Raw genomic sequence first — 26,961 nt, 5'->3', positions numbered from 1 at the left:
GGGAGATTTGACCCTGTGGGAAAAAAGGGGTCCCTGAGGAAGTCAAGTTTGAATTGAGTTCTAACATGGGGGTGGGGAGGGTCAGTGGGTGAAGAGGGGAGGGAAGAGCCCCCCCAGGCAGGCGAATGGCATTGGTGAAGGCCTTGGCTGGGAGGATCGGCCAGCAGTGCTTCTCAGCCTCACAAAATGTGGTGTGGGTGAGGCTGGGAGCACCTGAGGATCAGCCTGAACAAAGCCCGTGTTCCTGGGCTTGTCTTACTGTCTTCAGTTAAATCATTTTCATCTTAATGGAGACATTTTGACTCCATAAAGCTGAGCAGACAGAGTCTATTGCCTGCTCCCCCATCATGCTCAGTGCTGGGCAATACTCAGCTCTTAGGAAAGGGTTCCATCCTCTCCGAGGACAGAGCAGCCAGACTTCCAGGCTGAAGCGGATTTGAGTCACAGCAACTCTGTGGGCCTGGCCCAGGGACCATTTCAAATCGGGAAGCTGCACCCCCCTTTTCTCCCTGCCTCTTAAGCGGGCCTGACTCTTCGCCTAATTTTAGGCAGGCTCGGTGGTAACATCTGGTCACAAGTGACTTTCCCTTCTCGAGGTCCTCATAGAAGTCAAGTATCTTGATTTCCTCATGAAAACATTGGAGCATAAACATTACAGCAGCATCAACCAACAGCCTGGGAGGGCACCCTGAGGCCTTTCTCCAGGAGTGGAGTTGCCACGCAGCCCCTTAACCAGCCAGCCCAGAGCAAAGAAGCAGCTGGTGCTTCCAGAGTGTTCCGCCCTGCAGGCTGCTCAAGCCAGGCGTCCAGAACCCCCAGGCACGTCCCACGTGTGGCGCTCCAGTGCCCTGTGGTAACTGTCAGCACCCCGAAGCACCGTCGGCAGGTGGCCCGGCTCAGTCCCTGGCACCTCTGCTGTCAGGTGCACAGTTGGCAGGCGCTCTGTGTACATCACCACACGTCTAGGCTTCTGTTCCCTACAGCCAGAGCCCCACCAACCAAGGCTACCCTCTGCCCTGCCCACCTCCCTGACACAAGGCCTCCTGAGAGACAAGGTGAAGTTTGCAGCACTTTTAATACATAAAGCAACAGGCAAGAGGTTGGCCGGGTGACCAGCCTTCCACTCCACAAAAAGCCCAAGTACAGATACACCCCAATCGGGAAGTCGCGGCTCACAGGGCCTTAGAGACAAGAGCAGGAAACGCTGTTTCTCGGCCAAGGGAGTGGGGATTCCATTTTCTGGGGATGAAAAGATAAGATGTTTGTAAAACAAGCACGGCAGTCTTAAAGTAAGGATGCAGACTAGCCCAAGCACCACCAGGCGGGCCCCAGGACAAGGCCAGCCTGTTCTGAGCTGGGCCCCACGGTGGGCAGCCAGTGAGAGAACCACCCCTCCACTCGGCACCAGAGTCCACACCAGTTCCCATCACAGTCTGTCCTCCTCGCCTCTCATCCTCACCACTTCCCCTGAACGCCTCCTCGGGTTATCTCCGAGATAAGCCAGTGACACCACAGGGTTCTCAGGGAGTCTGCATGTCCCTGCCCTGTTCCTTAGAGCTTCTGGGCTCAGCTCACCCTTCTCCCGCCCCCTCCCACCCACCTGGTCTCAGCACAGGTTCACTCCTTGCATGTGCTCCGTGGCCTGGTGGGCCTGCAGCACTGCCAGAGCCTCTTCGACCTGTAGGGTACATGGCGGGGTGGGGGTGGGGGTGGGGTTAGTGCAGCAGCCCCAGCAGGGTCCTGAGACAGCCTCTCCTCCCCCGCCTCCAGCCCCCACCTCCCCAGCATTGCTGCAGAGCTGCCATCTGACTGCTCACCAGCTCCCATGACAGAAACCCCCCACGGCCACCTTCTACCCTAGCCAGAGAGCGGGGGAATCCTTCCCCTAGGCTGGGTCAGAACACAGCTTCCTGTTACACAGTCCTGCCTACGGAGCTGCAGAGAATGGGAGGGGCTGAAGCCGCAGGCCCTTTACCAGGCTCTCCCCAACCCCTACCTCCAGCAGATATTAGCAAGAAAACCCACCTCCTCTGTCCCAGCAGCAGACGCCTGGCTCCGTAACCCTCCTCCACCCTCAGGCCTCCCCACTGCCCCCAGGCTCCAGCCCACCTTGGCGTTGAGGGACTCTGGGGACTCCAGCATGAGCAGCAGCTCCGAGTTGTCAATCTCCAGCAGCATGCCCGTGATCTTGCCGGCCAAGTGGGCGTGGACGTTGTAGACAAGGGGGAAGAGACGCTCACCTGTATAGAACAGCCTCTGAGGCTTAGGCACAGACCTGGTGGAAAGCCGGGCATCCCTGGGGCAGGGGGCGGGAGGGGGGCGGTGTATATCGTGGAACTGAACAGAGAGGCATTTCAGGTTTCCGCCCCAGGACGGCTTCCTCCAGGTGTGTCACTGAACCTTCTTAGGAGCCTCTTCCCCAAGTGTAAAGTGAGCACAGCAAGCCCCACCTTGGAGGCTGGTTTGAAGAATCAAATTTGACATTATACGTTATACTGCATAGGTGATCTGGCACAGCCTTGATTGCAGTTTAAAGACTACTCTTGCTGGATTTCCCTTGCACTCCAGTGGTTAAGACTCTGTGCTTCCAATGCAGGGGGCAGGGTTTGATCCCTGCTCGGGGCACTAAGATCTCACATGCCTCATGGTATGGCAGGGAAAAAAACCAAACTATTCTTGTTCATTGGGCAAGAAGTCATTTGAAGGATCACATGGAATTCTACACAGGATACAATAATGTGGAACTTGATTTTTTGGAGGGATGGTGGAGCCAAACACACAAGATAAATTCACCTTCCACCAGCGGGCACTTCCAGGGACGGGGCCTCGTGCTGGTGGCGATGCGTGGAGGGTGTAGCCAGGACAGGGCGCTAGGTGCCATTAGTGGGGGCGGGAGGGCTTCTCCCACGAGGAGAGTGAAGGAGTCTCCAGGGCACTGCCCACAGAGCCTTCCCCCTCCATGAAGCCCATTTACAGTTTTTCTTTGAGGGGTGGGTAGGAAAGTGACAGAAGCCCCAGTGAGCTGGGTAAATGATGGGCTGACGGCATTGGGGGCCTTCAGAGAAGAGCCTGGAGGTCTTGGTGAAGAGAGCCTGGAGACCATGGCGAGCTCGTTCATTCATTCATTCTTTTAATTAACCCTAACCCTAACCCTTCAGCAGGGCCTGCCAGACACCGGGAAGGAGATGCGTGCGCAGGAGTTCAGGTGTGGGGGACCGTGTATTTCCCCAGTGCATGTTTATATCCTGCCTCCCAGCAGTGGGCGCTGGGTGACTGATGAAACGGTGACAGCCTCTTCCCGTCAGGAGGGGTGTGTGGAACCACAGCACCCACCCTACAGGCATCTGCTGGCAGAAACCCAAGACCCTACCCTCCTGCTCCTCCTCCTACCCCCTCGAGCTCCCCTCACCCATCTCCCCACATCTGGGGTTTCTCCCAGCCGGAGTCAAAGTCACTGAACAGCGAGGCTGGAAGAAATCTCAGACTGCCTGGTCTGACCAGTGTTTGAAGATGAACAGGAGCCTGGGAAGTAAAGGCACTTTGGACAAGGTCACCCAGCAGGTGGGTCAGCTTGAGGCTGGGGACCTGGTCTCCACATCTGACCTCCAGCTGGTGAGTCAGCTGGTGGCGCACCCCGCTCCTGCTCCAGGGTAGGGGAAACAGCCACTCACCGATCATCTGCTTCTGCTCGTGCAGCGGTGCTGCAGCCAGCACGGACGCGGTCAGGGGCTCCTGTCCGGGGACGTGCACAGCGGGCTCCTGGACCTGCACATGGCACGAGGACACATCCCTTAACCACACAGGTGGGCAAAGCTACCCCCAGCGGGTGAGCACAGGCCTCCAAGGAAGTCTCTGGAGGAGGGGGAGCAGGGGGCAAGATACAGACAATCGGGGGCAGGGGGCGGGCACGGTGGACTAGAAGACAAAGTGACGTTCTAATACAGATGTGTTCTGTGGTGCCAGGAACCGATGCATGTGGCCAAGTGAAGCTACGTACTACTGACCACTGGTGCCAGACAGGCACTTTTTAATCAGGTAGCTTTATGGCTTCGTCCCCAGCATGATTTCTGACCCATTCTTGGTGGGCTTTCCCCGGTAAAGAATCTGACTGCAATGTGGGAGACCTGGGTTTGATCTGTGGGTCAGGAAGATCCCCAGGAGAAAAGGGAAACCCACTCCAGTATTCTTGCCTGGAGAATTCCATGGACAGAGGACCCTTGGGGAATATAGTCCATGTCACTGCAAAGAGTCAGACTCAACTTTCACTTTTCACATCTTGGTAACTTTAAAATAGTTTTGCTCTCTAAAGCCTACTTTTGTTCATTCTGCAGGAAATAGTTTGAAGTATATACACAGAAATTCTAGACAGGATATGAAAATGCTGACTTGGAGACTTTTTTAGGGGGCAGGGAGATAAACACATAGTCTTTTAATTACAGAAGATGTTTTCAGTTCCGTTCTGCAGACTGATCACATTCTCGCTGCTCACCACGTAAATACTAAGGAAACCCAAGTTAATTCTGGTAATAACCCAGGCAAAGCAGCTTGTGATGAACAAACAAAATGTGATCCTAGCCTTTTTTCCCTGTTAGTAAGGGTGGGATGCGGCGGAGGGGGGGTGGGGGTGGGGGGAGGGCGGAATATCTCTTCTGATGGTACACATTAATAAATGAAACTTTACAAGCCAAGAAAAGAAAGAAAACCAAGGCCCAGAGACCAGCAACGCCTTAGAGGAGGTTCTGAGCCAGGCACCCCTGGAGCCCAAACTAAGAGGGCAGCTGGGCCAGCCTCACCCTGTCAGTGCGGTGTGCTGGCGTGGAGTATGTGTGTGTCAGGAGAGGCCTGCTAGGGGTAGAGCATCCCGTCATACTGGGTCCTGTGGTCTGGGTACCAATGTTGGCTGGAAGAAATAAGTAGGGATGATAAGGCCCAACAGCAACTCAAAAGCCTAACAGCTCAAAACCAGCATTCACACTGAATTCCCTAAACGGCGTAAAGGGTCAACACACAGATGTGCAAACATCTGCCAGGTGAAGGAACAGATGCTGGCCTTATAGCCAGCACCTATGCCCCTGTTCACAGCTGCTGAGGTACTTAAGATTCAGATCTGGTGCTGAGCCCCTGCAGATATGACTGCATTCACTCACATAACACAGCAGGCATACTGTTTTCACCGGGATTTTAGGGAAGAGGATACAAGGTACAGCAGCAAGGCAAGATCAGAGTGAGTCAGCCCCAGAACTAGGTCTGTAGGACCCCGAAGCCCATGCTGACTACCACTGACTACTGTGCAAGGTCTCCAGTGCCAGCACTGCCCTCCAAGGGGGCCAGCGGCAGGGTCACCGTGGAGGCCGGTTCTGACTCCCCACCAGCATCAACCCCAGCAGCAAGCCCTTGCCCCCCCACCTGCCCTCCATTTGGTTCCTCTTGGCCCTGCCCACACTCACCCACTCGCTGGGTGTGGGGCACCAGGTGTGGCACGTGGGTGGAGACCTGCCTGGAGCTTCCAACGGGGGTCAAGGGGCGCCGAGACATGGCTGCTGGCCGGACCACCGAGGCCCCGGGTGGGTAAGCGGCTTGTGGCACGGGGAACATGGAGAAAGTTTAGTGGAGGGGGAAAATCAGAGGGACACACTGCACCCTGACAGTTCCAAGGTGAGGAAGCGGGTGGCAAGGTGAACATGAATGGCAGACAAAGGAGGGAGGGAATTCACCGGAGACCCAGACCTCCAGGGCAGGGGGATGGAAATCTGCAATTACAAAGCCAACCCGACTTCTGTCTACCCGGGACCCCAAGAGGCATAGGTATCAGGACCACACACCCTGGCCCCCCAAAGTCAGCTTCAGGTCAGGGTGAACTTCCCTCTGAAGAGAAGGACCATCCTCAACAGTACTGCCAGTGGAGTTTCGTTTTCTCAGCTTTGCAGGAACTTTCACCACCACCAGTCCAGAGAGCCTTTGGAGCTCACTGAAGGTAACAGCTCCTGTGTGCGTGTCTTCTACACACACACAGCCCTGTCCTTGGTGTTTTACACTCATCTCACTCAGGCTCATGTTCACAAGAGGAAACCGAGGCTCAGAGGGGAGACGTCACCCACCCAAATGATTAGGAAGCAGCAGAGCCAGGCTTGACCCCCAAGTCCACATCTTTAACACATGCTGCCCCCCCGGGGGTGGGGCACGAGGGGGAGGGGCTGGGTCACTCACATGACGGTCTGGGTGGCTGGGCCGTCCACCTGGGGGCAGGCTGGATGGGTGGGCCAGAGCCATAGTAGGGAGCCTGAGCTGGAGGCTGTGTAGGAGAGAAAGACCTAGAGTGAAGGGGGGTGGCAGCAGCGGGGGGCACAGGGGGAGAGGTGAGCAACTGCATCCCTCAAGGACACCACTGCAGGAATGCCAGTCTGCCTTTCAGGGGACCGGTCAGCAAATACCCAGAAAGTTGGGGTGAAGGCTCCTGCTTCCCATCTCAGGAGGTCCGTTAGCCCTGAGCCCTTCAGGGCAAGATCTCAGGCTCAGTCCTTGCTCTGCTGATCTGTGGTACTAGCCCAGTGACCTGGATAAAATGGTGACACATCCCACTGTCCCTCATGCCAGCTTAAGTAACCACAAAGGGGAAGGAATGTTCCCATTCTCTGAGCCATTCATCTTCCTACAGACATCTTCCCACCCCTCCAGGTTACACAAGCTCCTTCCCCAAACAAGACCCCTCAGGATATCAGGAGAGATGTTAGCAGACAGCCCTCAAAAATGACCACCTCAGTTGGGAGAATCTGTAAATCCTGCCAGTTTGGGAAAGTCACGGTGCCTGCTGGCATAGTAGGGTAGAAGAAGGTACACGGTAAAGAAATCTAGGCTTGTCTGGCTTAATGCAATCTTTTCCCAATGTATTGGGTTGGCCAAAAAGTTTGTTCAGGTTTTTCCATCACAGAGCATGGAAAAACCCTAATGAACTTTTTGGCCAACCCAGTATTTGACCACAGAGTGTCTTTCTCTGCACTATATTCACAAATCTCTCCTAGATCAGGAAGCACTGTTGGACACACTATTACCCCTTTCAGAGATGGGGTGACCACGGCCACCTGCTGAGTGAGTTTCCAGCAGAAGCACCCTGGGAATCCCTCTCTGCCTGCAAATCTGGGATCTGCCTGCTCTCCCTGGCCGTCCCGGAAGGGGGGTGGGCAGGCAGTCACCTGGGGCACAGCGGGCAGGAAGTAGCTGGCAGGCTGCTGGAAGGAGCCCAGGATGGGGCCACCCAGGGCCCGCATGGTGGAGAGGCGCTGCATGTACTGGTTGGTCAGGATGGCCTTCCGCTCTTCCTTGCGCTGGGCCAGCGCCACGTACAGTGGCTTGGTGCCCACGATGCGCCCGTTCATCTCTGTCACGGCCTTGGTCGCCTCTTCTGGAGAGGAAAAACACACAAAGCCAAACCCTTTGCTGTGGCCACCCTCTGTCATCACCTAAAAGCAAGACAAGACAAGGGCTGCTGGGGGTGAAGAAGGAAGAATCCTGGGGTCAAGCTCCCCTCCCTCCCCTGGGGAGGAGGCTGCCCTGGTGCAGAGGGCACCCAGAAGTTGCAATTGATGGAGGTCCTCTCACCCTTAAATTTACTGAGGCCCACTGCATGCCAGATGCTTGACAGGCCTTCTCATTTGACAGGCAGAGCCACCTGAGCGGGGAGGCATGGCCACTCCCACTTTACAGGTGACGGAAGTGAGGCTCAGAATGACTTGTCCAAGACCAGCTCACCTGCTACCTGGGGGCTGATCCTCAGTTACTAGACCATTCCCCAGAGTTAGTGAGAATAGGTGCATTTCAGAGTTCATTTTGACCTCTAAATTTCCCTCCTAAAGATTTTCCTGGGACTTTCATGGTGGTCCAGTGGGTAAAGAATCCACCACACAATGCAGGTGATGTGGGTTCAATCCCTGGTCAGGGAACTAAGATTCTCACATGCCTCAGAGGTACTAAGCCCATGAGCTGCAACCACAGAAGCCACAACTAGAGAGCCCACGCTCTGCAACTAAGACCCAAAACAGTCAAATAAATAAATAAATATTTTAAAAAAGATTTTCTTAAGTAGTGATGGAAAGCTGCTTTAAATTGTTACTATTTCTGCCTTCATCAGCAAGGCTATAATGAAGTGGTTCAATAGTTTGGGACAGGTTAAAATTTAGGGGCAGGGTTCCTCAGCAAGGCTACTATCTTAAACCTTTTGGTGGGCGTCACTGTGATGAAAAATCTGTATTTCAACTACTCCCTGGGTTTCATTAAACTACCCATATAATTCTTTAGTTCATTTGTGAATTATGGACAAAGTAAGATGCTCTTAAGAGCTGTAGTTTCTAGAGACTCCATTAAAGGGATTTGTATTGAACACGAAAATAATTTGAATTGTATTTTTGGTGCTTTATCATGTTGATTTTCTTTGCAATAGAAACAAAAACCTATTATGAAAAAAAAAAAAGAATAACTTGTCCATGGTCACCCAGCCAGCGGGTCACACATTAGCCACAACTCAAACCCAATGCACAGTGCTGGAAAACCTCCACTGCCTTGGCAAGGCATGAGCCAAGTTCTTTGGAAATCTCAGGAAGAGGTTCTTAGTCTTTTTTTTCAAACTATTAAAGTAACCTTTCTGGGACTTCCCTGCTGGTTCACTGGCTAAGACTCTGTGCTCCCAATTCTAGGGGCCCAGGTTCAATCCCTAGTCAGGGAACTAGATCCTGAATGCCACAACTAAGACCTTGAGCAGTCAAATAAATACATATTTAAAAAGAAAAAAGAAGCCACTTTTCCAACCTGGTTCATATCAGTCGTAAAGGTGATATTTTAAAAAAAAAAACAACTTTTCTATTGTGGAAGGACTTCAGATTTATAGAAAAGCTGCAAAAACAGTACAGACTTACATACATACCTTTCACCTAGCTTGACAAATGTACCATGTAAACATGGGGACAAAACTACAATATCAACTGATTGGGACAATACTATGAATTATTATCTACAATGCTATTACCTGAACCACAGATTTCATTCAGATTTCACTGGCCTTTCTAACATTTCTCTCTCCCAAGATTCAATCCATATTGCATTTACGATTCCTGATTTTTTTTTTTTAGGGTTGAGACACTGGCCCGACTCCTTGAGGACCTGAGCTGAGAACATTGTAAATCTGCTCTATTAGAGCCCACACCCTAACATCAGTGACTTTCAACTGCACTTTGCTACCCATTCATACAAGGCCTTGACCTGAGCGTTCACAGATCCCCTCAGAAAGATCACTGGATAGAAATCTAGGGGTCTGTGAACTTCGATGGGGAAAAAAATGGTGTATTTTCACATTAGCATTTCCTTCTATTCTGAATATAGGCAAAGAAAAAATAAAGTAGCATTAGCTGTGCAGACTTCGTCAAGAGGAATATTTTCCTATCACATTAATTATTGCTGACCTTGATCTTTTAGGCTCATTGCCAGTTCACAAGTCTTACAATTGTTTTTCTTTTGGCCGTGCCACGTGGCTTGTGGGAATCTTGGCTCCCCGACCAGTGATTGAACCTGGGCTCTCAGCAGTGACAGCGCAGAGTCCTAACCACTGGACAGCCAAGGAATTTCCCCAGATCTTATTTGGTTTTTTTTAGATCTTATAGCTTGAGGCATTACTAAAGAAGTACCTACTGCTGTCACCTTAGTATTTTAACAAATATATTTCAATACAGCTGTTTTTTGTAATCCTATGAATTTTCTTTCATGCATTTAAAAATATCTTCAGAAGGGGTCCATAAGCTTTATCAGACAGCCAAATTTTCTTGGCACAAAAATAGTGTTTTAACAAGTTAATAAGAACTCCTATTAGGTAGTTTTAAAAAGAGAAAATTATATGATGAATACTTATGCAGAGCTCTATCATCTCATTTTCAAGCACTATTTTATAAAATAGAAAATAAATTATATAAGTCTATGTAAGATTATATAAAATTCCCATTTTATAACAAGATAATCACCCCAGTGTGCCCCATCTCTAAGCAACCCAGATTTTAACAATTCCCTTCAATTCAAGAGTTCCTCAAGGAGTTCAGTGAGCCTCCTGAAGTTATATGAAAGATGTGTAAACAATTAGGTCATGATTTCACTACCTATGGAGGGCAGGTGCTCCACCTGCAGGCCTTTTAGTTCTTAGGACACCTCTCAAAGTAGGTAGTATGACCCCCGTATTTTACAGATGAGTAAGTAAACCAAATGGCTTCCTCCAGGCTCTATAACTAGTTAATGCTAGGACTGGGATTTAGACCTAGTTCTGATTAACTTTAAAATCCCAGCTTCCAACCACAATACTATATAAAGTATGCATTTGCCATGAAAGAGGGACCAGAGCTTTATACAAATCAAATTTATCAGCTTACCAATTGTTCAATTGAATCAGAGTTACTGGTGTTTAATTCACATGTCCCATAGCTTTCTATCACTTTTTTTTTTGAGAAAAGGTCCTTAACTCAAAAACTGTTAGAACCTTGTCCCCAAATACCAGGTTCCCTGAAGAACATTTAAAAAGGGTTCAACAGGCAAAAGAACTTCTAGACCACTTCCTAAGAACCCAACTATCACACTACGTGTGCAGGTCCCAAGGCCCTCACCCACACTGATCTGTTTGGAAAGTTCTTCATTCCCACCTGCAGCTCCCTACCTCTTCACAGCCAAGGCAAATGCTGCTGCCACTGCCACTTCTTACAGGAAGTCCTCCTTCCTGTTCTGTTAAGCTACCACAACTCTGACTCCTATACTGACCTCACCCCCACCACACCGTATAGTTGACTTGAGTTAGTGATGCATCTGACTTCCCCACAAGACTATAAGCTACTCAAGAGCAAGGACTACATCTGACTTATTCCTGTGTGCTCCCCACAGGGCCTGGCAAAACAGCAGGTGCTCAAGTATGGAATGAATGATCACTGTGTCTTTCTTTTTAAAAATAATCTGGGGAGGGACTTCCCTGGTGATCTAGTGGTTAAGAATCCACCTTGCAATGCCAGTGACACAGGTTCGATTCTTGGTCAGGGATCTAAGATTCTACATTCCTTGGGGCAACGAAGCCTGCCAACTGCACAACTGAGCCTGCATGCCATAACTACAGAATCTGTGCACCACAAAGACCCACACGCCACAACTAAGATTTGAGACAGCCAAATAAATATTTTTTAAAATCTGCGGAGCTTTTAAAATTAAGATGCCCAGAGATCTACATTCAGGTTCTCTAACTTGGGTGTCTACATTAGAGTTCTCCAAGGGATTTTAATGAGAAGCCAGGGTTCAGAACCATCCAGGGAGCCCATCATCCTCATCTTACAGAAGAGGCTAGAAAGACACCTGCTCAAGGTCACAGAGCCAACATCACATCTCTGATGCTAAGAGAGCTGAGCACACAGCAGGTGCTCAATAAATAATGAGCAAAGAATGATGTAGGCCAACTCTTTCATTTTCCGTATGGGTAAACTGAGGCCCAGAAAGAGGTTATATCACCGGCCAGGGCCAGACAACAGAAGTCAATGGAAATTCCGAGGCATAAATTTCTGGTATCTGGCATACAGTAGGCACTCAATAAATGCTTGTTGAATGAACCTAGGTTACAGTGAACCCCAATAAGTCCAGCTGTGTGAGTGGGACTATATTTCTACCCTCTTCCCCTCCAGTCCAGATAAGATGCAGATAAACAAGCTTCAGTGGGGTCAGACCCAGTTCCCACTCCAACAGGAGCAGCATAGCACTACCAACTCCCTGAAAGCCACAAGGCAGGGTGGGGGTGGGGTGTTCAAGGCCAGTGAAGATGGGAGGGAAGGCTACGGATCCTCTGTGGGAGCCCCGGGCCCTGACCTTGGCACTGGTGATCACTCCATAGGGAGAGAACTCTTTCCTCAGTTTCTCATCATCTATGGAGTCATCCAGGTTCTTCACATACAAGTTCACGCCCTAGAAGGAAAAGGATACCTGCTAGACACGCCTCTTCCCCTCCAAGTCCCAGAATGCCTTGGGATGGAAGGAGGGGCTTATAGGGCTCCACCCACCAAGCCTGCAGTTCCAGCAGGCAGCGCCCCGGCACCCCACCCATCACTCAGCCAGCCCAGCACCTTGAAGCTGCAACCCCTTCCCCCTCACCCCATCCCCAAAGCCAAGTTTCCGGAAGTGGGACTGCTGGGGGTGGGAGCCAGATTCCGGGCGGCACACACACTGTCACATCGAAGCAGCTGCCCTAGGAAGCCTGACCCTCACCTGGTAACGGGTCAGCCGGTCCTGCTTCATCTGCTCGAACCTGCGCTTCAGCTCATTCTGCCGCTCCACCCGCTTCTGGGCCCGGCCCACGTAGAGCAGCCGCCCGCTCACCTCCCTCCCGTTCATGTTCACCACAGCCTGTGCAGAGAAGAGGCAGCCAGTTACCTCATTGGTAACCACTCTCATGAGCCCTTGGCCTTAACCTGGCCTCCAGTCCCATCTCCTGGGTCCAGGGGGCGCCACCTGCAAGCCAGGCCAGCCTCGTTAGCTGAGAGTAACTGGTACCAGGCAGGATCAAGGCCATTTAAAATGAATCCATTTTTTTAAAAAGCATGGGACAAAATTTCAGAGTAAACTGTAGATATTTTTTTTTAATTGCTTTGAGCTTTACTTTGAAAGGTGAAATTTTAATTTGCAACGTTTCCCATACTCAATATTTAGCTTCCAAGTATAACTACACACTGATCACTTGAACAAAGCAACAAGCATCATTCTTTCAAAATGGTGTGATACCATCATCCACAGCCTTCATGTTGGGGTTTCACAGCAAAGAGAACCCTTTTTGCTAACTATGAAGGCTTTAGATTAGAAGCATTGACTTCTTAACCCTTGTTGATTTTTCTTCAGTTAATTGACCTAAGCCTGCCAGATCCCAAACTGTCAGTGGTTTTGATTCCATGAAATCCTACACCTTCTGTAAGAGGTACAATGTCTTTCTGCAACCCATTCATAATGAACTGAGTCTGCATTAATTCATCTGCAAAAATCTGCAAAAGGCAGACCCATATGTGTATTGACTCAAAGATGTGGATTAGACACTGGTGTTAGGGAGGAGAAATGTTTGGAAGGAACTGAATTTTTAAGTGGTCAGTTCATTAGTAAATACTTTCACATGATGATGACTTGCTTCTCTACCTAAACATGCAGATGAAGGTAAATATATGTAAAAACACTGGGCCCCCAAGAACTGACTGTCTACATTAGTCTCAGGTCATTACCTAAGACCTTGGAGACTACTGTTCCCCCTGCCAGCTTCATCCATCTACTCCAACCTATCATTTTATAGTTGGGACAATCAAAGTCTACATAAAGGACGGGACTTGTTCAAGGGCACACAAAAACTTAGTTTTCAAAGGAGCCCTTTACTTAAGGACAAAACTTCATAGAAAGAATTGGTTCTAACTCCAATGATCTGTCTTCTTAGCTACAACTTACTGGATCCTGATAATTACAGTAGAGCATATGAAAAACCAGGCAGTGCCTGGCCCGTGGTTCATGCTCAGTGAGGAGCAGCTGCTCTCAAGATGGGCCCAGGATCCCACCATAGGCTGAGCTCTTCCATGACCAGTGAGCTAATGGGGCAGCAGCCATGGAACCAGTTTCATGGTGGGAGGCAAAATAGGACATTAACCCTTTGTTACTCATTGTGTGACCTTGAACCTTTCCCTAGGTCAGGATATATGTACCTAGTACCTACCAGTGATACTAGAGATTTAACAGTGACACAAGACCCAGTCCCTGCCCTCAGTTCTATCGAAGGAGAATCTGTGCTAAAGATGGAGACAGACAGGAGGGACACCTCATCAGAAGCATTGAGGACAGGAAGAGGTGGCTTCCTGAGGAGGGAAAAGTATAAGCTGAGACCTGTCAATAATCTACAGTTATACTGTCCAACATGGCAGTCACTTGTCACATGCAGCGCCTGAATACTTGAAATATGGCATCTGAACTGACATGTGCTAAAGGCACCATATTTCAAAGAATTGGTACAAAAAAAAGCAATGTAAAAATTTCAGTGTTATCAATACAAATTTTGTATCACAATCCATTGTATCACTGTTATATCACATTGAAGTGATCATTTGAATAACGAAATATATTATTAAAATTACAGGAGTGTCTTTATCCTTGCTAGCGTGGCTGTTGGACAGTTTTGAACTGCACACATGGCCCATGTTATATTTCCAGTGGACAGCACTGGTCTAAAGAATACGGGAGGGGAAGTTTTGAGAAAACTTTGCAAAGGCTTGGAAGCAAAGAATAACATGGCACTGCCCCTCCCTGGCCTCAATCCCACCATCAAATCAAGAAGAGGGTAATGGCTGGGACTTCCCTGGTGATCCAGTGGTTAAGACTCAGTGCTTCCACTGCAGGGAGTGAGGGTTAGATCCCTGATCAGGGAACTAAGATCCCACATGCCATGTGCAGGGCCAAAACAATGGCTGTCTCAAAGGCCCCTACTAGCTCCCGTGTAGTAAGATTCTGTGAAAAGCCAGCCAACCTCAGGGTATGGAAGCAACCAGAGGAGGTAGAAGCTATCTGCCTTCACCACAGGCATGAAGGGCCCTGGCTCCTGTGGACCCAATCTGGGAAGGGACTTTTTCCTCCATGGGCAGCTGGAGCCCTCTGCTCCTAATCTCCCTTGTTCCCAGGCCTGGCTCCGCACCTCCTCCATGAAACAGGGCCATGGGGATGCTCCTACCTTCTGGGCTTCCTCATGCTTCTCGAAGTTGACAAAGCCAAAGCCGCGGGAGTGGCCACTGTCATCCCTCATCACCTTGACACTCAGCATCTTCCCTGGGAAGGGCAACTCGGCTCAAAGGGGTGTCAAGGAAGCCTCGAGATGTCCCCCACCCTCCCCCAAAGCCTTCTGGAAGCCCCAGGGGGCCCTCCCCACAGCCTGAGCTGGGAGTAGAAGTGATCCTCAACTCCCTTGGGAAACTCGCCCACCAAACTGGGAGAAGAGGTCCTGCAGGCGCTGCTCATCCACGTCCACGTGGAGGTTCTTCACGTAGATGTTGGTGAACTCCATGGCCCGAGCGCCCAGCTCCACCTCCCGCTCCCGTCGGGACTTGAAGTGGCCCACGAAGCTGTGGACATACCGACAGGGTAGGCAGCTGCCTACGGCTGCCATCAACCACCCCCATTCCTGCTCCAGCCCGCCCAGCAGGCCTGGGTCACTTGAATCAATTGCCGCCGGCCTTAGGGCCTCTGTACTCCTCATCTGGGGACTGGGCAGGACAATACTCCAAGACCCAACCACCTCCAACAGCCAAGACTCTATGTCCCAGAGTAAGGTTCAGATGACTTTCCTCTTGTGACAAGTGCACTGGATCTCCTATTGCACATGAGGCAGCTGAGCGCCCAAGACACAAGAGCACAAAGTTGGGAGTCACACAGAAAAGGGCTTGAGTCCTCACTTGGTAGTTGCCAAGCTGTGTGACCCCCGGCAAGTTACTAACCTCTCTGAGCCTCAATGGTCATTCCAATAAACTGGGGGTCAAACTCACATCAGAGGGATTTGCTTATTCATTTAACATGTATTGGGTGCGCTGGTTGTGAGAGAACCAGATGCAATTTATCCCAGTGTCGCTGGGGCAGGTGGCAGAGTGGGGGTGGGGGGCCCTGAAATAATTTAAATGTAATATGAAGTTTAAAAATTGTAATTTCCAAGTCCACATAAACATAAAATCTAAGAAACTATCCTAGATTAAGGAAAACAAATAAAGGATAAAAAAACTTGAGGTACCTATAAGATATTTAGCACAAGATAGTTACAGCTGGCAACAAAAATTGAAGGAAACGGAGTAACAGGAAAACAGGCAAACTGAACCTGCCAAAAATAGAAACACGCTTCTGGAGATTCAGGAAAAGCCCACCCAAGTTCAGGTTTACTGAGAGAGAAACTCTGGACAAAATGACCCTGGGCATTTCCCAGCTCAAAGTCTCCTCCACTGCTCAGCCTCAGGCTTAGGGCTGGGGCATCTGATGAGCAGAACCAGAATTAGGGCGGAATTCCCTTGTGGTCAAGTGGCTAAGACACCACACTCCCAATGCAAGGGGCTGGGTTTGATCCCTGGTCAGGGAACTAGATCCCATATGCTGCAACTAAGACTCGGCACAGCCAAAAAAAAAAAAACCAGAACTAAGTGAGAATTACCAGAGCAGATTCTTTCCAGCACCTGTGACTCAATTTTCCATGTGTAAAGTGGGAAAGACGCCAAACTTAAACATATGAAAGTGGCAGGCTAAGTGTATGCCAACCTTCCTTCCTGTCTCCAAATCCCAGGATGCAGAAGGTTTAATAAAGTGCACAGCCATACTGAGAAGGCTGGAAAAAGAAACAGATCACTGAGTCCATGGATGACTTGGCCATTAGCTGGAATCTCCAAAGCATCTCCTCATTTACTATTCAGAATCACCGTCCAACACATGTCAGCAGCCCCATGTTTTACTTGAGGAAAGCGAGTCCCCAGGAGATTGAGCAGCTCATGTGAGGTACCACTGCCAGTAAGACCACAGCGGCTCCGTGTCCAGTGTCCGTTAGCTGGCAGCAGTAGGACTGGTCCCAGGCTGGTGGTACCATGATTCTGCTCCTTTAGCCCTGACCCCACGCCCCCCACCTCCTCACTCACACTTTGCGGTCATTCAGCAGCATTCCGTTCATGGTGCTGATGGCATTCTGCGCAGCCTCGTGGGTCTCAAAATGCACAAAGCCAAAGCCGCGGGAGCCGTGCTCATCACACACCACCTGCACCACAGGGAAACAGGACACAGAGCGTCCAGCAGGAGGTTCCCGTAGAAAAGAATGACGATCGTGATAAATGACTAATATCTGAGTGCTGGCTCCCTGCCTGTCAAGACAACCCTATGTCACGCAACAGCCCTATTTTACAGATGGGAAATGAAAGCTCAGAGAGGTCAATGTGTTTGCTTAAGATCACACAGTAAAGACGGACAGAATCCTCAGATTGAACACAGGTCTTGTCTATACCACAGACCAGCTTTCAATGATCTTCCTAACGCGATGGATAAAAGGATTAGATTCAAGTCACTTGCCCTCCCTTGCTGCATCGTGAAACAACCCAAGTGTCCATCAAGAGGAGACTGGCGTCCCAAATGCTGCTTGTGTGAAATTAACTTCTTTCATCCCTGTTATAACACTATGAGGTAGAAGTTATTAACCCCTATTACAGATAAATGAAATGAAACAGAGGCTTCATAACTTGCTCCAAGGTTGCTTCATACAGCTAGTGAATACCAAAACTGAGACTTGAACCACCTCACTTCACTGTCACTGGCATATAGTAAAATAATGATGATACACTGTTTCTAATATTTATACATTTAATTTGTACATTTTATTAATGCTGATCTGTTTTAAATAAACTATTTATTGGCAGACCAAAAAAAAAGAGAGACAGAAGAGAGAAGACTGGTTAAGTAAATAACACATCTTGGTCTGCTGTATGCATAGTTGAAGAGATTTCATGGCTGGCAGAGTTACCTGTAAGGTATATTGTTACCTGCGGGGAAAAAACTGAGTCCACTTGGATTCAAGTGGGCATCTACACATTTGAGAACATTTTTTTTTTGGCATTTTTTATAACATTTAAGTTTCTGCTAACACAAGAAATACATATGTAGTGGAAACCATTTGAACAGTGAGAGAGACAAAGAGAGAGAGAAAGAATGGAAAAGTGACAGAGAGGGGAAAGATAAAAGAAGGAAGGAAAGAAAGGAGGGAAAGTGTGGGATGGCTATATTTTTATTTGTATATAATTTTTAAAGGTTACTTTCCATTTACAGTGATTACAAAATATTGGTTATATTCTGTGTATTATACAATACACCCCTGAGCAAGCCTACACCCAACACTTTGTACCTCCCACCGCCCCCCCACCTCTATTCTGTCCCTCCTCCTCTCCCCACTGGCAAGCACTAGTTTGTTCTCTATATCTGTGAGGCTGCTTCTTCTTTTTAATTATATTCACTCATCTGTTGTATTTTTTAGATTCCACATATAAATGATATCATACAGTATTTGTTTTTTCCTGACTTATTTCACTTGGAATAATGCCTTCCACATCTATCCACATTCCTGCAAAGTGGCAAAATTTCATTCTTTTTTATGGCTGAGTAGTATTCCATTGCATATATAAACCACATCATCTTTATCCACTCATCTGTTGATGGACACTTAGGTTGCTTCCATACCTTGGCAAAGAAATTTTTAAACAGACACACAAAACTGTTAAGAATTACTATTTTGGAGAACTAGAGTTGAAAGTGATAGAATCTTTTTTCTTTCTTTCCACATTGTTTACACTGTAGCAATTAATGGGACTTCCCTGGTGGTCCAGTGGCTAAGACTCTATGCTCCCAGTGCAGGGGGCCTGGGTTTGATCCCTGGTCAAGGAACTAGATCCTATCCATATGCCACAACTAAGAGTTCATATGCTTCAACAAAAATTGCAGCCAAATAAATATTTTCAAAAAACATTTACCAATTAGTTATTTCAACAGCAGACTTGTTTCAAATATTGAAAAGATCCACAAACATCCTACTCCCATTCTGTAAGGCTCCCCTCTCAAGTTAGGAGAGACCTCAAGAACAGGAAAGATCTTGGGTTCATAGAGTCCCCCTTCCTCTGGCTGAATTTGCACTAAGACCCCTAGTGACTGTGTCATGGGGTCCCTGGCTCCCCTCACTGAGGGGACTGCCCCCACTCAGCAAAGTGACACTTTTCTACCTCGACCACCATCCCAGTTTCCCAACCCAGTTTCTTTCTGGGCTTAACTGTGACCATGTCTCTCTGGGAATAACCCCAGCAGCTCCTACAATCCACAGAACTACACCAACCTGACAACTGAGGCTCTCCAATTGGCGCTGCACAAGTCCTGCTTCCAAATCCATAACCAACACACACCCCTCCAAGCCCCAAGTAGGGCCCCTCCACGTTCAACTCAAGCCCAGCTCTGCCATTCATATTTAATCACACTGACTGAGCCCCACTCCGAGCCAAACACCTGCTAAGGGCATCCCATACTGATATATTTGTCATAAGAACCCTCCCAGGCAATTCTTATCCTCTGAGTCTCAAATGCCTGATTGGAGAAAATGGGAATAAATGACTTCTCCAAGGTCAGCCAGCCAGCAGAAATAATTATTTGATTCTTGTAGATGCTTAATGGGCTTCCCCATTGGCTTAGCGGTAAAGAGCCTGCCTGCAATGCAGAAGAGCCTAGTTCAATCCCTGGGTTGGGAAGATCTCCTGGAGGAGGGCATGGCAACCCACTCCAGTATTCTTGCCTGGGAAATCCTATGGAAAGAGGAGCCTGGTGGGCTACAGTCCATGGGGTTGCAAAGAGTTGGACACAAAAGAGCAAGTAACACTTTGACATATGCTTAATGGGAAGTCCACTACTCTTTCAAGGGCTACCTGTGTTGTGAAAATTACCTGAGTTAACACTGGGTGGCCAAAAATTTCATTCAAGGGGATCTGTAAGATGTTATGGAAATGCACAAATGAAACTTTTGGCCAACCAATACATTCACCACCACCCTAACGAGGTAGATTTTGTCATTGTCCCCTTTTAGAGGAAACTGAGGTATGGAGAGCTTAAACAACCAGCCCAAGGCCATACAGCCAGAAAGTGGAAGAGGCAGGATCTGAACCCAGGACTCTTGGTCCCAAAGTCCAAGGTCTAACCAACTATGTTACATTGCCTCTCTGCTTGGTAGGCTTGGCTGACGTCTGCACTTGGGGATCCTGGCTCTAGATCAAGGGGAGTCCCACCACGCCTCACAAACCTTTCCTCAGCCATTCAGGGCACTGTCCTTCCTGGGCCTTTGTCTCCCTGGATCCCAATGCATCTCCCTCAGAGCTCAATTTCCTGCTGTTGCTAAAAGTCTCACCATTTCCTCCCAACAGGCTGAGAGCATGCAAGACAGAGTTCTAACTCAGAGGGTGCCATCACTCCCAATCTCTCTCCTGCCCTCGCCATCTCCACAGAAGCCTGGATATGCCAAGGTCTTGGGTAGGGTAACTGACCAGCCATCCTCATAAAATATGAAGGCAAACACTCAGGCTAATGGACCACATTGAATGCTTTGTACCTAACCAGGCCCCCAACAGGGCTTCGTTAGGCCTGCAAAGACTTGCCCAAGTCACACAGAGCTTTCGTTCCAATCCTCAGTGACCCAAAGGGAGCCTCAAGCCCTCAATGATGAGGACAGACATACTCATCCCTGTTAAGTTAGCTTCAACTAAGCTGGCAAACCCACTGCTTCAGATCCTGGCTTAGCCACTTACTTCCCACCCCCGTAACATATAACTGGGAATAAGTGATCCCAATTCTGAGCCTCTCTGCCCTCCACGGTAACTCAGAGATCCTCCTATTTACATCTTAAGAGGCCACTGTAGGAAATTCAATGAGGACATATATGCAGAAGATCTGCACACGCAAAGTACTGGGAAAATCTGCTATTCTTATTGTAGGAACTTAGCACACAGTTACGACTTCCCCTTCCACTGATCCTCAGAGGTAGGAAACAGCTCTTTCCATCATGGAGCGCCTTTAGCAGCTAATGCACCTCCTCCAGTCTGTGTGCCCCTCTGAGTCACGAGAATACCCCCTCACTCACAGAAAGAGGGTAAGTCCTCACTTGAGAACTTCAGGACTGTGCCTGTCACACAGTAGGAGTCAAGGAAGAGTTCTAACACACAGGGGCGCCATCACTCCCCCTTCCCCCGGCCACCTCCCCAGAAGGCTGGACATACCAAAGGCTGCAAGGTAACTGACCAACCATCCTCATAAAATCAGAGGGCAAAAACACCCAGGGTTAGGCCTGTCAGGACAGACCAGCCAGCTGTATGGCCCCCTGACCCTCAACTATAAGTCAGAGAAATGCCCACATTCCTTTCCAAATGATAATACAGCCATTAGTTCAACAAATATTTATTGAGCACCTACTATGTTTCCATATCCCATTTAGGGACTGGGAGACAGTGGTGAACAAGATCCCTATTCTTAGGAAATTTCCATTCCATCATAAGAGAAATGCTACTAACATGCTGTCCACTGCCATCATGGCCCCGATTAAGGGCCTTCTTGCATCTACCTGTTCTGTCCTGTGATGTCTCCTGCCCTCTCATTCTGAATTTGGGTTGTTCTCATGACTTACTTTGGCCAGTAGAACGCAATGAAATGACAGTGCTAGTTCTAAGGCTAGGTCTCGAGAGGCCTGGCGAGCTTCCGCTCTCCACCTGCTGAGACCCTACTACTGCCATGAGAACAGCCTGAGCGAGCCTGCTGGAGGATGAAAGCTCACAGGAAGGAAAGCCAGGACAGTCCAACTGACAACCACTCACTCCCAGAAGCAGAGCCATCCAGCTCTCAGTGGGCACACAAAGGATCCAGCTAAGAGGAGAAGAACTGCCCAGCTGAACTCAGCCCAAACCACTAATGGCAGAATTATGAGCAAAATAAATGGTTGCTATTGACACCTGCTATATTGAGGTGGTTATTCGGCAATAGTTAGCCAATCCATAGGTGACCACTAAATAGTTCTGTGAAGATAAAACTGAGAACGACTATCATTCAGGTGCTAGCTGAACCTGGAACTTTACTGATAAGACCTTGTAAAGTGTAAAGTGAGGTGCTGCTTGCTAATCCTTTCCCATCATTCAGGTGTCTAACCCAGAACCACCTGCCCCCCCGCTGCAACAGGCACACCCACCTTACAAGACAGGATGTTCCCAAAGGTGGAGAAGGTGTCGTACAAGGCCTTGTTATCAATGGAGTCCTCCAGGTTCTTGATGAAGATGTTGCCCACACCTGACTTACGAAGTCCTGGGTCTCGCTGGGACCACATGATGCGGATGGGCTGGCCTTTGATCACCTCAAAGTTCATGGTGTCCAGTGCCCGCTCCGCTGGACAGGAGGAGAGAAAGGAGCTAATTAAGGGCATTTTCTTTCCCTGAGCCCTCAACAACTTAATTGGGAGCTGAGCCGATCAATAAATGAGCCACTGGCTGGGTCTCACTCGAGATAAGAGCTTGAAGGCTCAAGAAGAATAAATAGAATTCATGTGTGTGGCTTCCAGGTAGGCTCTCCTTCAACTCTTTTATCATAGTGAAATGAGCATGAGTTTCTACCCCCATTTTATAAAAAGACAAACTGAGGCTCAGAAGGGGAAATGATCAAAAGGGTCCCTATGACAAGGGTGGCAGGAGTTTGAGGAAAGTGAAGCTCAGAGGTGCTGGCCAGCAGAGTTGAGATTTGATCCCAAAGAGGATGGCTTTCGGGAAAGTGAACATCACATCTCTGAGTCCATTTCTACACTTGGAAAGAAGTGGTGATGATTATACTACTCAAGGACTTCCCTGGTGGCTCAGTGGGTAAAGAATCCACTGCAATACAGGGGACTCAGGTTCATTCCCTGGGTTGGAAAGATGCCCTGGAGAAGAGCATGGCAACTCTCTCCAGTATTCTTGCCTGGAGAACTCCATGGACAGAGCCCGGTGGGCTACAGCCCACAGGGTCATAAAGAATCGGACACAACTGATTGACTAACACACTTTCTACATCTAACAAAGGGAGAGAATATCACCCACCTCCAGCTTGTCAGACAGACTGAAAATTAAATAAGGTGTGGGACTACCCTGGTGGTCAAGTGACTAAGACTCCACGTTCCCAAATGCAGGGGGCCCGAGTTCCACCCCTAGTCAGGGAACTAGATCCCACATGCTGCAATTAAGAGTTTGCATGCTGCAACTAAGAGATCCCGCATGTTGCAATAAAGACCAGGTGCAGCCAAATAAATAAATCAATCATTTTTTTTCGTGTTAAAAATTAAATAACCTGTGCAAAGCGCCTTGTGCCTAGCTCAAATAGGTATGTGGTAAACAGTAGTATGTCTAAGCACAACAGCATATGCCCATCGTCCTGCCAGGTGGCGTGTTGTCCCCAGCTACAGGGACACTTCAGGTTTCAGAGGCATGGAGGGGAACTGAGGAATACTCAGTGGACAAGTTTGGAGAAGTCTGGGTTTTCCATCTAGTCCTGCCATAAACAGCCAGGAGTAAACTCCTTCTCCTGTCTGGAGCTCAATTTCCCATTCTATTAAATCAGGTTGTACAGGACTTGGCGGAAGACAGCAAGAGGCAGTGGCTGGGTGAAGCAGAGCAGAGGGGAAATCTCCCTGGAATCCGACTCAGTCACCTGCTGGGAAACCAGCCAAACCTCCCCAGCAAACTCCCAGAGGCGGGAACCTCCCCAGCCTCCCAGGAGCCTCAGAGTAAAGGCGCCCCCTTGTGGACTTGGCTGGGACAGGCCTCTTCTGGTTACTTCTCCAGAGTCTCACACCTGCTAGAGTTACCTTACACATGCTATAGTTACCAGGATTTTTCTTAGATTTGCACTTACCGAGGGCTTACAGTGTACCACATGACACTGGAACTACTTCCTAGACACAATCCCCATTCCCTCCATGCTCCTCGGGAACAAGCCTTAGTTCCATTTTACAGAAAAAGAGGAGCCAAGTGTGACGACTTGCTCAAGCTCACACTCTCATGGCAGAGCTCCAACAAAACCCAGCGCTCTTAATTTTTCTCCTCTCGGCTCTGAACAGAAGTCAAGACATACCCAGCTGGCAAGCTCTGATCGATCCTATCAGTTCTGAGAAATGGGCTGTGGACTCCAGAGGGGAGGCAGCTTTTTGGGGTTCCCCAAAGTGGAGGTGCCTGATGCAGACAGACCTCGAGATCTGCTGTCAGAAAAGGCCGCAGACCGAGGCCGAGCACTCCTAGCTGCCCCACGCACCATCACCTGTGCCTTCCGGGGCATCTTCCTCACTGGCTGGTGTGCATTGCTTTTCTCCCAATCACTCTACAAGGCAGGTGACACTCCCATTTTGCAGACAGGTAACTGAACCTCAGAATGACTCATTTGCTCAAGATCGCACCGTTGCTGGCCTTCCAATCCCAGGTCTGGCTGACCCCAAAGCCCTTGGCTGTTTTCACTCAGCAGCATCACCTCTCTTCCGGAAGACGGAGCACCAGTGAAACAGTCAGTTCAGTTCAGTTGCTCAGTCGTGTCCCACTCTTTGCGACCCCATGAATCGCAGCACGCCAGGCCTCCCTGTCCATCACCAACTCCCGGAGTTCACCCAGACTCACGTCCATCGAGTTGATGCCATCCAGCCATCTCATCCTCTGTCGTCCCCCTCTCCTCCTGCCCCCAATCCCTCCCAGCATCAGAGTCCTTTCCAGTGAGTCAACTCTTCGCATGAGGTGGCCAAAGTACTGGAGTTTCAGCTTTACCATCATTCCTTCCAAAGAAATCCCAGGGCTGATCTCCGGGCACACTAATTGCTAGTTCCTATCTCAGGGCCCTTCTCCTGCAACTCTGGATCTTAGTTTTCCTGGCTGCAAAATGGAAGGTGCGGGAGTAGCCAGAGATGAAAGAGCGCTGGTGGCTGGGATACAGTCTGTCTGTCCATCACCACCACCCCACCCCCCGCACCCGCGGCTCCACCTCTCCCTCGGGGGCTCACCGTCCGCGGGCTGCTGGAAGTTGATGTAGGCGTAACCCAACGAGCGGCGCGTGGCCACGTCGCGGCACACGCGGATGGACAGGATGGGGCCAGCGGGCGAGAACTTCTCGTAGAGCATGGCCTCGGTCACGTCCGGGTGCAGATCGCCCACGTAGAGCGAGGCGAGCGGGTAGCCCGGGCCGCTGGCGTTCATGTTGGGCGCGCGGCCCCGCGCTCGGCGCCCGCGTGTGCTCACCCGGGTGGGACGCGGCAGCGGGGGCGCGCGGGGCGGCGGCGCTCTTCCCACCCATGTCCGCCCCCGGCCTTGACCGCCCCCGCCGTCCCGAGCCAATCGCCAGCGCGCTCGGGTCCCGCCCCCGCAGCTGGGATTCCCCCCCTCAGCCTTCTAGAAGCCCCAGGTGGCGGGCATCTCGGCCCCCGCGACAGGAAGCGGGGAGAGCCCTCACCTGGCCCCGGGTAGGGCTCCGGGCCGGCGCCAGCGGCGCGGAGAGGGCGGCACTCTACGGCAAGACACCTGGGTTTTGATCCCCATCACGTCTTTGTCCTTCTTCACCCGTTTCCTCTCTCTCTGAAATTTAGAGGATTCCCTCTACACAAGGATGAAAGGCGACCGCGTGCTCTGTGCGTTTTACACACAAACGGGAGAATTCCCTGCAGGATGCCGTTTCAAAATGTGGACCTATCCTCCTGAAAGCAGGCTTTCTCTCATCAAGACAGCCTGGGTTTAGTCTCAGCCATCTGGAACCCTCTTGGTGATTTGCTTTTGCGCCCGCACCCCACGGCACAGGATGGGGATCTTAGTTCCCTGGCCAGGTATCAAACCCATGCCGGGTGCACTGGAGCACAGGGGGTTCTTAACTACTGGACGGCCAGGGAAACCCTCCCCCACCCCCGACCCCGGCTTGGTGATTTGGGACTGAAGGCTCCATGTGAGAATTCCGGAACACTCTTAAGGTCCTTCTTGACCGGAGTTGTTCTGCCAAGAGCCTTTCGTGGGACATTCCCTGATCATCTCTCAGCGAAACCAACCCACCTGTGCTCCACCCCGAAGGTTCACGAAGTCCAGCCTCTGTGGAAACTGTAAGGACCTGACAGAACAAGGTCATGGTGGTGGTCCCAAACTAAGCACCAAGACCCTTCTGTCTGCCTTCGTTTGCATCTGTGGTGTGGAATCCTTTTTGAAAATATTGGTCCAACCTACCTTGAAATGATACTTCCCCTGAGCCTCTCCTGTTGCCTGCTTCAGTAAAACAGGTGGGTTCCCACTGACCTTTGGTTGGGTGTGACAAGTGAAACAGCTTGAGAACCAGGGGCAGGAGTGAGTCTTGGCTGCCCCACCTACACTACCAAGCATCAACCAGTTCTAACTTGGGCTTAAATTATCTTCCTGTCTTGACCCCCTCCTCCATCCTTGTGGGAATGTGGATGTTTTCATCTTTTTGGCTGCATGCCCGTGGCTTGCAGGATGTTAGTTTCCTGATCAGGAAGCAAACCTAGGTGCAGTGAGTGAAAACGCCCAGTCCTAACCATTGGACTGCCAGGAATTCCCAATGTGGATGTTCTGAGACTGGGGCAAACCCCATGAGGAAACTCAATGCTGCAGGCTATCTTACATAATGTTAGGGCAGATAACAGAGCCTGTACAAACTTGGAGGTGACTAGGACTTCTGCTACCATCTTGTTTGGTTACATCTCAGGGTTTTAAAACAAGTAAGTGGTGGTGGTGTATGAGTAGGATGCAAAGTAATAATCCGTATCACCAAATCATTGAAGCCACAGATGAGGATCTAACACCTTGATGGTTTGTTGTGGAAGGTGGACAGGCTCTGTGTTCATTCAAGGCAATTTGTTCCCAACACTTCTGGCTCGAAAGGATGAAATGAAGCTGCTGCCTCCTTTTAAAGAGTGAAAAGTGAGAGTCGCTCACTCGTGTCCAACTCTTTGCAACCCCAGGGACTATACAGTCCATGGAATTCTCCAGGCCACAATACTGGAGTGGGTAGCCTTTCCCTTCTCCAGGGGATCTTCCCAACCCAGGGATCGAACCCAGGTCTCCCGCATTGCAGGTGGATTCTTTACCAGCTGAGCCACCAGGGAACCCCAAGAACACTGGAGTGGGTAGCCTCTCTCTTCTCTGGCAGATCTTCCTGACCCAGGAATTGAACCGGGGTCTCCAGCATTGCAGGCACTCTTTACCAACTGGGCTGTCTGGCTCGAAAGGATGAAATGAAGCTGCTGCCTCCTTTTGAAGAGTAGAGCCCCAAATAAGTGTGCTCAGAAGTTAGCTAGTTCTGGTGGTGATACAGGAGACGCCACATAACAGTGCATCAGCCAACTAACTGATAAAATTTTTTATTTCA

The 26,961-nt window shown here is 49.8% G+C and overlaps 1 protein-coding gene across 2 annotated transcripts; it reads right to left on the bottom strand.

The window, feature by feature from the left end:
• Positions 1–1,056: 1,056 nt before the first annotated feature.
• Positions 1,057–26,845, bottom strand: PABPC1L (poly(A) binding protein cytoplasmic 1 like). Of its 2 annotated transcripts, XM_002692468.6 has the most exons (15): positions 24,602–26,845; positions 21,785–21,978; positions 16,677–16,792; positions 14,992–15,131; positions 14,744–14,838; positions 12,262–12,399; positions 11,866–11,961; positions 7,191–7,457; positions 6,208–6,292; positions 5,448–5,576; positions 4,794–4,900; positions 3,672–3,765; positions 2,110–2,240; positions 1,601–1,678; positions 1,057–1,239 (listed from the first exon to the last, which is right to left on the bottom strand). In XM_002692468.6, exons 1-14 carry the CDS (start codon positions 24,792–24,794, stop codon positions 1,607–1,609), a joined length of 1,857 nt encoding a protein of 618 aa, XP_002692514.3. In that variant the 5' UTR covers positions 24,795–26,845; the 3' UTR covers positions 1,057–1,239; positions 1,601–1,606. The 2 variants fall into 2 exon arrangements, with proteins under 2 accessions (XP_002692514.3, XP_059749047.1); XM_059893064.1 differs by lacking the exons at positions 1,057–1,239; positions 1,601–1,678; positions 2,110–2,240; ... (2 more) ...; positions 5,448–5,576; positions 6,208–6,292 and having other exon boundaries at positions 7,230–7,399.
• Between the last annotated feature and the right edge of the window lie 116 nt (positions 26,846–26,961).

This window comes from Bos taurus, chromosome 13 (assembly GCF_002263795.3).
Source record: "Bos taurus isolate L1 Dominette 01449 registration number 42190680 breed Hereford chromosome 13, ARS-UCD2.0, whole genome shotgun sequence".
NCBI lineage: Eukaryota > Metazoa > Chordata > Mammalia > Artiodactyla > Bovidae > Bos > Bos taurus.
Note: the sequence above shows the minus strand (reverse complement) of the source record. Positions and strands in the feature narration are given on the sequence as shown.

Coding starts and splice junctions, on each gene's coding strand:
- PABPC1L (XM_002692468.6), bottom strand. CDS start 24,794: ATGAACGCCAGCGGCCCGGGCTACCCGCTCGCCTCGCTCTACGTGGGC. Junction 21,979..24,601: donor CTTCCAGCAGCCCGCGGACG/GTGAGCCCCCGA, acceptor CCTCCTGTCCAG/CGGAGCGGGCACTGGACACC. Junction 11,962..12,261: donor ACCGGCTGACCCGTTACCAG/GTGAGGGTCAGG, acceptor TTTTCCTTCTAG/GGCGTGAACTTGTATGTGAA.